Genomic DNA, 14956 nt, shown 5'->3' with positions numbered 1-14956 from the left:
AGTGTGGCTCGGGCATTTCATCGAACACCTCATGTGCATAGGAGGTGAACTAGAAACCTCGCCGGATTGAAAAAACAGAGCACTGTGGAGTGCTCTGCCGCGGCGGTGGGTATATATAGGCAAGTTATTTGTCCCGGTTCGTGGCATGAACCGGGACTAAAGCCACCCCTTCTGTCCCGGTTCATGCCACGAACCGGGACCAATGGTTGTGGGCCAGCAGCGAGGACCATTGGTCCCGGTTCGTGGCTCGAACCGGGACAAATGGTTCTACACGAACCGGGACCAATGCCCACGAGGCCCCGGCCGGCCCCCTGGGCTCACGAACCGGGTCTAATACCCCCCATTGGTCCCGGTTCTTGAAGAACCGGGACTAATGGGCTGGCCAGGGCCGAACGATAGCCCTGTTTTCTACTAGTGTGATCTTCGTAGTAAGGGCTGATTTATAAAAGTTTGGTACCAAATTTACCCTATTAGAAATAACAGTTGACGGAGCTGGCATGTAAAAGGTAAGTACAATTTTTAAGGGAGGGGGGTATAACATCGTTGATTTTAGCTCTTATTGTTATAGATGGGTGGACAATACATCTCTACTCTGTCCTTTCCATAATTCTTGCCATGGTTTTAGTTCAAATTTCTTGACAAGAATTATGCATGAATTGGAGGGAATACTTTGGTACTTTATTAGTTTATTCTTGTTTATCTCTCATATGTGTGCTCGTAAGCATTTCAGTTAATGTTTTGCTACCATATCGATTGGATATCTGATTGAACAAAGAAATGTATATTTAGGCATTGGACATGTTTCATGTCTGAAATTCCAGACTAGGCATTAGTTAATGGATAGATATACAAGGAGTAGTCTTGAAGTAAGATTGGTACAAGAAGGTGATCATAGCATCAGATTGTCTTAACTTGGCGCAAATCTCTGGTCATCATGCATGGGTATATCTCTTCCACCACCAAATCCAAGACATAAGTCAATGGTGGCTAGTTTTTGGTGTATTTATTTGCTTTTGTTAGTCGATGGTGTAATAGTTATTTATTGGTTAAATCAGCTACCCAACTTGTATCTGTTCCGTTGTATGAGGCTCAAGGGTTAACCCTAGCTCTTGTGACAAACAATTCAATCAGAAAGTTGCTTGTTTTATATTTCGATTATCAAGCATGCATTTGTATACCAATAGTCAATTCTGAAACATAATAAGCAAGACCATGCCCTTTTGGCCGTCGAACGAAAAAGTCTCCTTGGTCCTTTATTTGCACCAATCCTTGTGTAACCACAACGAAAAAAGACTTGAGTTTCTACACGGAAATAATAAATCAATGCGAGTTGTACTAGAGTATTGCAAATGATGTTGTTTATGATAATTTAGTGATAACACTCAACATGCTATCTGGTTTGAAAAGGTGGTTCAAAAACTAACTTTCTCCAAAAGCAAGACTTGATGAGATTACCACTTATAAGTACTAGACTTTTTAGAATTCTTTCTTAGCCTTAGATGTCCTTGATGTCATGAATGAATTTATTTTTCAATGAATAGACACGTATTATCCTCTAAAGCTCTTATGCTTTTAGTACTTTTAATTTTACTCTATCAGTTAACACGTGCATTGCACGTGTACAATTATTAGTATATAGAAAGAGGCGGGTTTCATCGTGATCAATTTGGAAATGTTTTTTTTTTTTGTGACGAATTTGGGAATATTGGCTAGGGTTGATTCATTCCTTTACGTACCATAACAGTTGCTCTATTACGAAATTTATGGAGAGATTAATGGTTCTATATAATGAGGGCCCATATATACCATGCTTGTTGCTCTCTCTCTCTGTATATATATAGTACCGAATATCTAAGAATCATATGCACTGATCACAAGATTCCAAGCAGATCGGTGTCACAAAAGTGTGTGGTACTACTCTTCACGCGGATTTTACTTAGGCTGCGTTTGGTAGCAAGGTATTTTCAAAGTTTTCTGAGAAATACCGTGGTTTCTGAAACAAACCATGGTTTTAAATACTTAGATGTGTAAACCATAGTATCCTACTCCCTCCGTTTTTAAATATAAGTCTTTTAAGCGATTTTACTAAGAGTCTACATACGGAGCAAAATGATTAAATCTATAATTTAAAATATGTGTATATATATCCGTATGTAGTCCACTAGTGAACCCTCTAGAAAGACTTATACTCCGTATTTAGGAACGGAGGGAGTAGAAACCATGATATTTTTTATGTATCGAAAAAAGAGGCCCCAAACTCTTTTTTCTAAACAGAACAAAGCGCACTTCACGTCGTTGTCTATGTCGAGATAACTATATCAGATTCTATCGTCTCCTACTTTTCCTCAATCTGTTATCTCGTAAAATAATTCTAATAGGTGCTTCTTCTTCTAGCCGGCCTCACTTATGAATCTCACGTTTCTTTTCTCGGCCATGAGACAGATTCTATGTTTTTTTTAGAGTACGCCAATGACGTACCATATTTTTATAGAATGCAGAAATAATATTTACAGGACGCTAGCGTAGAATGCGAACATTCGAGCCAGCCAACTCCATACAAACATACTAAGGCTACTACCTCACAAAACGTTGAAGACCTCCTACTCCTTTCCCTGCAGTTCTAAGATCCTGCACCTCCTTCCCGATTTGGCCCAACAATTGCGTAGGGTTCATGATTTGCCACGGCCTGTTAAACATCCGGGCATTTCTCTGCTTCCACAATGCCCAGGTCATGATAATTACCAATGTATCAAAACCACGCCGCTCGGCGCGCCTGAAGTGGCCCCTCGCCCAAAGCCACCATTCCGTCAATGTATCTTGAGGCTCCGGAGTCCTGATTTGGATGTTGAGCTTTTGGAGACCTAAGTACCACACCTCTCTTGCGTATACACATTGGATCAGAATGTGCTCGATATTGTCTTGGTCCTGGAGGCAAATAAAACAAGGAGAGGGGTGATCTTGCAATCCATGTCTGGCGCGGTGATCCGAGGTCCATAAACGTCGCTGCGCGGCCAATCAAGCAAAGATTTTGCATCTAAGTGGTGCCCAGCTCCTCAGATTCTATGTTAGCTGATGTGCATGTAGCAGGGGTAAACATATTATACAAATCCTAGCATCTAGGTCCGGCGAACGTGTACATGACGGCTGCATGCAGCCAACCGCCTTTAGCTGCCGCTAATTACTCAGCTATCGACGCTAAATATTTGGTCAAAACTTTGGTAAATAGCACCAGCAAACACATGTAAAACTGAAAAAACAATGCTTTTAAGAAACTACAGTATTCATTGCCCATCCATAAAAATACTTTGCTTGTTCAATTACTATCGTTTTCTAAAAACTTTGCTGCCAAACTAATCGTACGTGAAACATTTATTCCATTCCAGCGAGTCTATGTGTCTCAAAAGCCAAAGAGTAAAATGCATCACAAGTCCTAAAATAATTGAAGGTGTATCAGCTTATGCTCTGTTTGAAACCATTCAGATTATATATTACAGTTTTTATAATCTATTCTGTCTTCAAATATGATAGATTATGATGTAGATTATAAAAACTAGATAAATAGAATATTAAAAACTCACAATCTACTCTACCCCAGCTAAAATCAAATTATGAATTGCTAATGACCCATTACCCTTATAAAGTTAAAGATAATTACATTCCTGCCATCGCCATCCTCCTCTTTAAAAAAAAACAGAGGGCAGACAGGTCATTATGCAATGTAAAATCTGGATTACAGTTTATATAATCTGGCCTCCAAATATGCCCATCGAGATTATTTTTATAAACCATATTATATAATCTATCTTCGTAATCCAGATTATCATAATCTATTCTGGTTCCAAACAGGGCCTTAGTTCTATAACTTTAAAACCGTTATTACCGGTCCTAAAACTATCGAAGGTGTGTCAGTTTAGTCCTATTACTTTGAAATTGCAGCTTTGGGTCCTAAAACTATTGGAGGTGTGTCAGTTTAGTCCTATATCTTCAAAAGTGGAGTTTTGGCTCCCAAAATTATGTAAGTTTATTCATCTTAGGTCCTGAGCTTCCATGACCAGCATCCATGGTGCATTTTTTCTAATGAACCCCTTATATGTGTTTACTTCCTCAAAAATGGAGACCATGAGCTAGTCGGCATGGAGGACCACATCCCTCTCCCTTAGCGTCGTCGCTAGGGAGATCCCGGGCAAATCTGGATCGAGGGCGCCATCCAACTCACCCTCTATTTCTCTCACAACATCGTCATTGCCTCGACACCCTTGCCATAGAACTGATCCTGTAGGTTACTATTTGGGCATGAGCATGCCCACGTGTAGGGAATTGTCGTTGCTGCGGGACAACAAGGAGGAGTGTTCAGAAACTACGAAGCCGGCTCAAAGGTCGGCAAGAGTGATGCAGCCCCAACAGCAGCCACGGGCGGGTAGCGATTGGACATTGTGTGACATGTTGTTCTGCTACTGTTGGGTGAGGCTGTGATGACTGGTCTACCCTTCTCGGTGGAGGTCAACCCATCATGGCACTGATGGCCTTCGTATTGTCGCCTCTGGACATTTTGTGCATGGGAGAAGACAAGGGCGTGAGAATGAGGTGAGACAACACTCCAGGGACCGGGTTTTCTTGCATATTTATCTTTCATAAGTTAACCTGGTGGGTCCATTGGGTCAATGTGGCAACAATCCAAGCTACTCCAAGCGAAAAATCGACGGTTCAATGCTGGTCGTGCAAGCTTAGGACCTAAGGTGAACAAACTTACGTAGTTTTATGACCCAAAAAATACAGTTTAAAAGTTATAGGACTAAACTGACATGTCTCGTATAGTTTTAGGATCCAACTACACATCCAATTGCCCTTTTTTAGATCATGTATCCGACTATCTTTAGTTAGTTAAATACTCCACCTCTTCAAATAGTTAAGTAAAATCCCCACAAATAAATACATATTTTCTTTCTGTATTTCAAATGAATTTAAGCTTAGAGCTTGATATTTACATATTTACAGGACATCAGTTGCCTAACCGTATTTATTACTGGCACTGCTACTACTACTAGTAAATTTTGATTGAAGTGGTTGACAGGTCGTATAGTCGAGAGCGAAGTTGTGTGTAGTCGCGCTGTGGAGTGTGGACTCGGTCGCTCCCATTAGTTGCGCTTGAAGCAACAGCCGACGCGGCCCAGGAAATCCCGATCCAGAGCTCCCTGCTAATTCACCGGCAATGTCGACCGCCGACGGCGCGCCGGAGCGTCGCCTGGTCTTCGCCTTCTACCTCACCGGCCACGGCTTCGGCCACGCCACCCGCGCCATCGAGGTGCGCGCCCTCCCCTCCACTACCCTCCCCAGCCATTCCGGCCACCACGATCCCGACCCGTCCGTTTCGCCGGAGAATTTGACTCTGTTTCTGCGGGTGGCCGTGGCAATTCGCAGGTGGTGCGGCACCTGATCGCGGCGGGGCACGAGGTGCACGTGTCCACGGCGGTGCCGGAGTTCGTCTTCACCGCCGAGCTGCGCTCCCCCGGCCTCCACGTCCGCAAGGTCCTCCTCGACTGCGGCGCCGTCCAGTCCGACCCCCTCACCGTCGACCCCCTCGCCTCCCTCGAGAAGGTTCCGCGCCCAAATTTCCTCACACTCCTACGCTACCGGCCCGCGCCTGGCTGATTGGGTGTGTGATTACGGAAATGCAGTACCATCAGACGGCCGTGGTGCCCCGCGAGTCGATCCTGAGGACGGAGGCGGAGTGGCTCCGGTCTGTCAGGGCAGACCTAGTGGTACTATACTGCTCTGCTCTTCTCTGCTATAAGTCAGTCCATGTCAAAATTGATTCCTCTGTTTCATGGATACAATGTATGAAGTGAATTCTGCTGTGGTGCTGCTTCTGGGACAGGTCTCGGATGTTGTTCCTGTGGCGTGCAGGGCGGCCGCAGATGCCGGTATACGCTCGGTGTGCATTGGGAATTTTAGGCGAGCTTTTGTTTTCCCTCACTCTGTTTCTGCTGCATTGCCTGAAACTGTTAGCATACTACCATTTTGCTCTACCTTGCCTCTCATGCTATATGGTGTCCTGCTAGACCTATCAGCATTTCTCAGGAGTTACCACATCTTAGTATTTTTAGGTGCAATCTTCAGCCCTGCATAATCATGCAGAGTTTTTTTTTCTAGGCTCTGCTGGTGTGATGATGTTATCTGACCGCATATTGACTCTTTGGACAATCTCCACTTGCACTTGCATTAAGAATAACAAATGCATCACATGTCTCAAAATTCTGCATTTTATTTCGCCATGTGCAATTTGCAGTTGGGACTTCATATATGCAGAATACATCATGGCAGCTGGGTATCATCACCGATCTATTGTTTGGCAGGTTCCCTTTTACTATTTCCAGATCATTATTTTACCTTTTTTTTCCTTCCAAAGTGTTCAAAATTTCGAATTTGACCTTTATAATTCCTGATTGATTCAATGTTGTATATTCCAACTCTCTTCCACTGTCTTTTAACACTGTCCCTTTTTGCACACTTATGCTCCTTGGCACTTTTACCTACTCAACGTGACTATCTCATCAACATTTACAGATAGCAGAGGATTATTCCAATTGTGAGATCTTACTTCGACTACCTGGATATTGCCCTAGTATGTGCAATTGTGTCTTTCTTTTTTTCCGAATATTTGTGCCCCACTTCTCAGTAATGATCAGAACTGAGTGTTCCACTCTATAGTGCCAGCTTTCCGTGATGTCACTGATGTGCCTCTAGTGGTAAGAGGTTTGCGCAAATCCAGATCTGAGGTTGGTGTCCTTCTGCTGGAGAACGATATACCACAGGCTTGTTCACCACTCTGTTTTTTAGTTATTATTTTTGATCTATTAGGTGAGGAAGGACCTTGGGATTGCGGAGAGCACTAAGGTGGTCATTTTTAATTTTGGTGGACAGGTGAGTTTAAGAGACATGTTTGATTACTTTTGCGGTAAAGGGAAAGACATACACCCCCTCAGAGACATACTTACTTAAGAAGTGCTTGGGGTATTCAACAAAAAATACGCTAACCAATCAGTTTGAAGTATCATGCAATTGTTTGAAATTGTATTACCATTACGTATTAATATACACACATAATTTTGAACGATTTTTCTGCAACAGTAAAATCTTTAAAATACACTATATACTGATGATCACAACAAAAATGCATGTGTGAACATTGTTCTTCATATAATCACGTACCATGCTTTGTTGAAAGCCTGCAATCTTCTGTATTGAATGGTCATGTGCTTACATACTCACATATCAAATGAAATTATCAATGTACTATTATCCCCAGCCAGCAGGATGGAAACTGAAGCAAGAATGGCTGCCTGATGGATGGATCTGTTTGGTATGTTTCTTTCTGCAATGGAGTTTTGTTTTTACAAAACCGTCACTCTTGCTGATCTTAACTTAGTAATCTCTTCATAAAAGGTCTGTGGTGCATCTGATTCTCAAGAGGTTCCTCCAAACTTTGTTAAGCTTGAGAAAGATACTTACACACCAGATGTTATGGCTGCATCTGACTGCATGCTAGGTAAAATACAGCATTACATTGAATGCTAGGTATTACTTAAAAAAAACTTCCAAGATACTCACTCCAGTTTCTTATAGGAAAAATTGGGTATGGAACGGCAAGTGAAGCTTTGGCATACAAACTACCATTTGTGTTTGTCCGCAGAGATTATTTTAACGAGGAGCCATTTCTGCGGAATTTGCTTGAGGTTGAACATTTCTTACCATCACAATATTCTTGGGGTAAGTCAGTATAGTGTGCTGAAAATGCCTTAATTCGACGTCCTTCTCCCACTTTATTTCAGCACCACCAAAGCAGCATTGAGATGATTAGAAGGGATTTCCTTGCTGGGCACTGGAAACCATATCTACTCAGTGCTCTCACCCTTCAACCTTGCTATGATGGCCCAACAAATGGTGGTCAGGTAATTTCCCTGCAAATATCATAACTGCATCCTAGCTTGTCAGGACAAAAAACCACTTATGCAGACAATTGTATTTAGAGACCATAGGGGCAATTGTCTAGTGAAATCATCTGAAATTTTACAACACACATGTCATGGTTTGAATCCTAAAAAATCTCCACAAAAAAATAACCCACCCGTCCTGTGGTTGATGAGAATTGAACTCTTATCATCAGCCAGAGATACGACGTGCCACTCCGTTGGGCTATACCACGTTGCAGCTTGCAGTCAATTATATTAGAACCTTTGAAGATTCACAATTAGCTGCAGTACATCATTGTGACAGTACCAGCATAATCCTCATATATGTTTGAAAAGATAGATTATCAGTTCACTAAATCTACTATATCATAAAGAAGTCATGTACTTTTTTTCTGTCGAACTTAGAGTTTAACTGCCTGGCTTCTATTGTTGAAATTCATAATATTTGTAATGAGCTAATACTTGTCCATGCAGGTGGCTGCTCGGATCCTTCAGGACACTGCTGTTGGAAAGAAGTGTGCTTCTGACAAAGTGAGTCATTCTGGACAAGTGTTGACTGATCAGTGGGTTTCACACTATTTTTATATGTGACTATGATAGAGATATTTGCATCCCACTGTTCCACTCATTATATGTAACTGCATCTGTCTTCATCCCTGAATTCTCAAGTTTCTGTGCTTCATATGGAAAACCTTTTTCCTTGGGATGGTGGAAGGTCCAGTAGCGTATTTTACAACCTATGCTGTGTTGCAAGTAAACTCGTCACTTATTGAGCACATATTTTCTGTTCTCTTTTAATTTTATAAACGATGTTAGAGTTGTAAGCAACATTTCAGAAACCCTGTTTTAGTGTTCTAGTGCTGAGCTGATCAACGTATTTTATCTGCATTTATAGTTTAATGGAGCAAGACGATTGCAAGATGCAATAGTGTTAGGATATCAACTACAAAGGACTCCTGGGAAAGATGTGGGAATTCCTGACTGGTATTCTCTTAATGGCACAGAAATTGGTGCCCATCCAGTCATAGAAAATACTGAAAATATCAAAACGGCAGAATCGTGAGTTTATCCTTGTGTTTCTCGTACGTTTGTAGTTCTACAATGATAAATTTCTTTTACTGACATACCAAATTTGGTTCTGGTAGATGTTGTGAAGACTTTGAGATACTCCATGGGGACTTACAAGGATTAACAGATACCATGGCCTTTTTGAAGAGCTTATCTGGACTTACTGGAAATGAATTGAAGAATTCTGAAGTGCAATCCCGAGAAAGAACTGCTGCATCTGTGCTCTTTGACTGGGAGGTACTAATCTTTCAGTCCTTTGTGTCAATTTTAGTGAACTGACCTGTACATTCAGATAATATCTTCTTGTAGTTCATAAATAGACCAACTTTTGCCTATGCTCTTGTTATGGTTGCTAGGGTTTGAGCGGGAGAGAGAGAGAGCTGCGAGGGCGCGAGAGAGCCGGCCGTGGGGGTCCTTTCCCACGGTCGGGCAAGAGGGAAAAGGGTTTTCCTTCTTAATTCTTGCCTGATTAGATTGATACATCTCCTCTCCATATAGAGAGAGGTTTACTTGACTCCCAAGTAAGGTTACTTGACCCCTAAGCAAACCCTAAGACTAACGGGCCCAGGCCCATCACGTACTCTAACAGCTCTGAAGTTACATTTTGGAATTTGCTGAGTTATTATCCTTGCATACTATTTTGGTTCAACCAGTGCCATGGCTCATTTCTATTTAGTTTGCACAGGCCATGTAGGGCTAACTTTCCATGCCGGATTCAAGTTTTGTCATAAAGTACAACTCGACGGGAAATTGTAAGATAGATACTTTGCGTATATTATTCTGGTTTCACGTTGTTCACCACAAATTCTACCATGTTAACTAAATACCAATTTTGTGGTGCAACATATGTTCAAACAGGTAATGTTGCTCTTTGTTTTGCCAATAATCCTATTTCTTTCATTGATCTTTCTTTTTCCCAAATTTATCTGTGTTCACTTGTATTCTATCCATGCATATACATAACTTTGTCAAGCTTTTATAGGAGGAGACTTGACACGTAACTAGGATTACTGGCTTGTTTGTATGTTATGTTAGGTTGACACCTGAAGTTAGTCATTCGAAATGCCCAACGAATGATTGGTTTTCTATAATTATTTTTCTCTTAATCGGTTCCTTTGCAGAGGGAAATATATGTAGCAAGAGCGCCTGGACGGTTAGATGTCATGGGTGGCATTGCAGACTATTCAGGAAGTCTTGTTTTGCAGGTATGCTCAATTACAGGTGAAAAATGACAGTTATGTATCTGATTCAACGTTAGATAATATCATGGTCATTAACTCTTACAAATATTTTAGTCCTCTGACAACCATTAACGTCTGTTGTGCCTGAAACAAGCAACTTTTCCCTCTAGAGTGATAAAATGATTTCTGCTCAGATTCTGCATCTTTAAGTTCTATATGCTGTGCAAAAAACTAGAATTCCATCGTTCTTCATATATGCTATATTTTCAGTAAACCGTTGACTTGTCATGATCTTTCTTCAGTATCACAGATAATTAGATAGAACTATGGAAATAAACGCAGTATTATTCTCCTCGGGTCATATTTTAGTTAGCTGTGAATTGTGATGGAAAATTTTGATGCCATTAGTAGATGCCTCTTCGGGAAGCATGCCATGTTGCTGTTCAAAGAAACCATCCCAGCAAGCAGAAGCTATGGAAGCATGTACAAGCAAGACAGCTTGAGAACGCAGGGGTGGTACCTGTGGTACAAATTGTATGTTCTACTCAATTGTTTAAATATTTTTTGTATCATTCATTCTCAAGATTAGTTACCACTATTGTCTTTAGTTATTATCTGCGGAACATGGGTATACTGTATATTGTTTGTATGATAAAAATGCCCATTTTGCCCAAGTTGTAACTCCGGTAAAACTGGTGAATGTGCAGGTTTCATTTGGCTCTGAATTGAGTAGCCGTGCACCAACTTTTGATATGGACCTGTCAGATTTTATGGATGGTGACAAACCGGTATCCTATGAAAAAGCCAGAGAATTTTTCTGCCAGGACCCATCACAAAAGTAGGTACCTTTATTTTTCTACAGAAATTCTGAGTGGTCGAGTATATTCACATGTTTCGTAATTATATCCGATCTCAGATGGGCTGCTTATGTCTCCGGAACAATTTTAATATTGATGACTGAGCTAGGCGTGCAGTTCACTGACAGCATGAACATTCTGGTCAGCAAATAATCTTCTCGTTGTCCTCCATTAATGTGCATGTTTATTTTTGTTGTCAACAAAAATGATTTTAAATGCTCTATTTAGGTGACTGCGCGAAATCACAACGGCATACTAGTTGATCGTGTTTCTTATCTTGGACACATGATAAGGGTTATGTTATGTGTTTTATGCAATCAGTTCTTATTTAGTTTCTGCCCCGAAACTGTAGGTTTCTTCTGCTGTGCCAGAAGGCAAAGGTGTTTCTTCTTCTGCATCAGTGGAGGTTGCCACGATGTCTGCTATTGCAGCTGCCTATGGTTTGTTGATTGCCCATAGCTACCTTACCCTAATCCTGCCATCTAGTATTTGACTAACCTTATTAGAATCTCCCAAATTGTTTTCTATTTTATTTTGTTGCCTTCAGGTTTAAACATTACCCCAAGGGATCTTGCTTTGCTTTGTCAAAAGGTATGATCTTAACAAAAGTCTGGTTGTAAGAATAGGATCTGGCAAGTGCGTTATTGTTCTACGATTTTTCAGGTTGAGAATCATGTTGTTGGAGCTCCATGTGGGGTCATGGACCAAATGACATCTGCCTGTGGAGAAGCTAACAAACTCCTTGCAATGGTCTGCCAGGTTAGTACTCTATTAGATTTCACAAGTCAGTACATTTATGTTAACGCCAGTCAAAACCATGTTACTTCTCTATTGTTCAATCACAGTTTTGCTGCAGCCTGCAGAAGTGAAGGAATTGGTTACCATTCCAACTCATATTCGATTTTGGGGTCTAGACTCTGGCATACGACATAGGTAGTTTTTATTTTCCTCACTGAGCTTTCTGTTAGTGGACTCATGGGACCGAACTTTTGTTGTTGGGCGCGTTGTATCTGATTGCAGTATTCTGTCATGTCTTGAGATAACAGTTTTTTCTTTTTGACACGTTGAGATAACAGTGTTGGTGGGGGAGATTATGGATCTGTAAGGGTAGGCACTTATATGGGACGAAAGATGATTAAGTGTGCAGCATCCGACTTAGTATCGGTACCCTCAGCTTCAGATGCCCCTGCTCAGTCTGATGATTATAAAGAAAAGGGAAGGGATGTACTGAAGTCTGAAGCTTCCCTGGAGTATCTGTGCAATCTGCCACCACACAGGTCACACTTTCTTTACTTAGTTCGCAAAAACATGAATCATTCTGGACATTGAATGTACAGTAGTATCTTATAGTAAGATCTGAATTTCAGATATGAAGCTGCTTATTCAAAAGATATTCCAGAGACCATCACTGGCGATGCATTTTTAGAGAAATATGGAGACCACGATGACATGGTAACAGTAATTGATCCAAAAAGATCTTACAGTGTGAAAGCGCCTACTAGACATCCCATTTATGAGAACTTCCGAGTTGAGGTTCGATATTTTCACCGGTTTTTTTCTGCACTATGTTTGGAATTTTTCTCTGTTTCCCAGCATGCTGTTGTGGCAATGGTTCCAATTTTTTTTGGTAGCAACATAAGTGGCACAATGGTGTAAATGATCATGAAGAGAAGAGCTAAAATCTCTCCAATCAATGATCATTCATCTGATTTCTCTTTACTGAAACAAAAAGGGCAGCCCGGTGCATGTAGCTCCCGCTTGCGCAGGGTCCGGGGAAGGGTCCGACCACTTTGGGTCTATTGTTCTTTACTGAAACAAAGCAATAACTAAATAATTGTGTTGATTTTACTGCTGACATTCTTCTATTTTTTCTGGCATATAGACATTCAAAGCACTATTAACAGCAGTTAATACAGATGAGCAATTGGCAGCCCTTGGAGAACTTATGTACCAGGTGAATTTTAATCACTTAACCAATTTATTTGTTACGATGTATGTTTCGTCCACAAAAAATGATGTTTCCGTGTCATATTTTTGTTTCACTGGACTTTAGGATTGATCCTTCACTGTGTTCCATAGTGCTGACATCGTTTTCACATCCCATTGCTGACACTTGGCAGTGCCACTACAGCTACAATGCGTGCGGGCTTGGTTCGGACGGCACAGATAGGCTGGTTAATCTAGTGCAAGAAATGCAGCACAAAAAGACGCCGGAAAATGGAGGTCCTGATCTGTACGGTGCGAAGATTACGGGTGGAGGGTCTGGTGGTTCGGTTTGTGTTATCGGGAAGAATTGCCTCCAAAGCGCTGAAGAAATCGCCGAGGTAATTAAGTTCATGCACTACCATGTTGATGGCTTCACTATGTGTCGGAGTATGATCGATTTAGTATGTTCCCTCAAGTGCTTACTCCCTTGTGTCGCACTTCGGCAGTACGTCTGATTCTGTTCCGGAATGCACCGTGCGGTCCACTGGGCTATAGTTGCTTTTACTTTGTGTGGGGGGGATTATGACTTTGCCCTTGCATATTTTCCAGATTCAGCAAAGCTACAAGGCGGCCACGGGCTACCTACCGATCGTCTTCGACGGGTCGTCTCCAGGTGCCGGCAAGTTTGGTTACCTGAAGATCCGCCGGCGGCGTCCCTCGTTGACAATCCTCGAATGAAGTGGTCGGCTTTCCCTCGTGCCCAGTGAACTCAGGTTTGTTGAGAGGTCAGGCTGCTGAATTGATTGAACACAGGACATGGGGAGCAGCAATTCATTGTGTATGTCGGACTGCAGCGTGAATAATAAGCTCTCTCTGGAGCACGTTTTCTGTAGCACAGATCTTTGCGTTGCCATGGCATTTGTGTTTCAGCCGCGCATGCCAGGAATACATATATAGCACAAGATAAGAATCAAATACAGTAGTTTTTTTAGATGAAAGTCAAACTTGGTTTATGATTCACCGCCACCAAATAGGTTAAATCTTCTATGGGGACAGGAACAAAAAATAAGTTTTTCCCCCTAGTTTTTTTAGGCAGAGTGAATAATAACATCACAATGTTTTTTTCTTAGTTTATTAAACGGGATAATGCCATTGTCGGCAAACACATGATGGTGAATAGTTAAAACGAAACAGCAAATACATGTTGTTGAAAAAGTAGTAGTAGTTAAAACAAAACGGCAAGTAAGCAAATTTCAAACAGACAAAAAAGTCTGTGCAGACCAGCTTCACCTGTCTCTTCCGCTTCAATCCCGACCCTCCGTTAACTGAACCACTTTGTGTCTTTGTGTCCACACCTGCCCTGCTCTTCAGAGATGGGCTTCAGATGTCTCGGAATAGGGTCTTGACATCACAGGAGGTATAGACGCCCGGGTGGATCATCTAACAGCCAAACTTGGAAAAAAAATCCTATGAGACTATAATGTGAGACCCTGCTGGATGATTGACATGTGGCATCTTTAATCTCAAAGCATCTAATCCCATTTTCATTAGCTCTTAATTCTAATTAGCTATTCCGGGTTGCAATCCTAACCTTCTTTCGTGGGCTCGAATAGGTACGTAATAAGTATAGACGCGGTTAAGATTTAGGTTGGGGTGAAATTCCGTTAGATATCAAATCAAACCGAAACGTGGATCCCAAGGGAACATATGGTTTTGGGTACAAAAATATGGAAACTAGGGATAGACGATTGGTGGCCGTTACGATGGATTGCGTGTTTATGTGTCAATTTTTTAGGGGCTAAAATAAATAAATGCTATATAATTTGAGAATTTGTAGCTACAGCTTAAATAAAGATGGTCTTAGCCTACAAAGTGCACTTTAAGATTCCACATGTCTTCTATTTTAACATGGCTTGTATGTAGATTTAATACTTACAAAGCAACGGGCAATTGG

At 41.4% G+C, this 14956-nt stretch overlaps 1 protein-coding gene across 1 annotated transcript; it reads left to right on the top strand.

Annotated features, from left to right (window-relative positions):
- Positions 1-5109: 5109 nt before the first annotated feature.
- LOC123407561 (L-arabinokinase-like) lies at positions 5110-13894 on the top strand. Its single transcript, XM_045100724.1, has 28 exons — positions 5110-5302; positions 5419-5595; positions 5676-5759; positions 5876-5952; positions 6287-6353; positions 6565-6622; positions 6709-6776; positions 6859-6921; positions 7307-7360; positions 7444-7546; positions 7624-7733; positions 7830-7949; positions 8445-8501; positions 8866-9029; positions 9116-9275; positions 10160-10243; positions 10631-10753; positions 10927-11057; positions 11136-11217; positions 11429-11516; positions 11624-11667; positions 11740-11835; positions 11933-12009; positions 12153-12353; positions 12444-12609; positions 12959-13030; positions 13197-13400; positions 13612-13894. Exons 1-28 carry the CDS (start codon positions 5210-5212, stop codon positions 13738-13740), a joined length of 2952 nt encoding a protein of 983 aa, XP_044956659.1. The 5' UTR covers positions 5110-5209; the 3' UTR covers positions 13741-13894.
- Positions 13895-14956: the final 1062 nt, after the last annotated feature.

Source organism: Hordeum vulgare, chromosome 7H (assembly GCF_904849725.1).
Source record: "Hordeum vulgare subsp. vulgare chromosome 7H, MorexV3_pseudomolecules_assembly, whole genome shotgun sequence".
NCBI classification, from domain to species: domain Eukaryota; kingdom Viridiplantae; phylum Streptophyta; class Magnoliopsida; order Poales; family Poaceae; genus Hordeum; species Hordeum vulgare.
The sequence above is the reverse complement of the archived record's forward strand: the minus strand, read 5'-3'. Positions and strand labels throughout refer to the sequence as shown.

What these genes read in the sequence shown, in the direction of transcription:
- LOC123407561 (XM_045100724.1), top strand. Translation starts at nt 5,210, where the DNA reads ATGTCGACCGCCGACGGCGCGCCGGAGCGTCGCCTGGTCTTCGCCTTC. An exon ending in CTGTGCTCTTTGACTGGGAG is followed by an intron (nt 9,276 to 10,159) that starts GTACTAATCTTT and finishes GTTCCTTTGCAG; the next exon opens with AGGGAAATATATGTAGCAAG. An exon ending in TTGCTTTGCTTTGTCAAAAG is followed by an intron (nt 11,668 to 11,739) that starts GTATGATCTTAA and finishes ACGATTTTTCAG; the next exon opens with GTTGAGAATCATGTTGTTGG.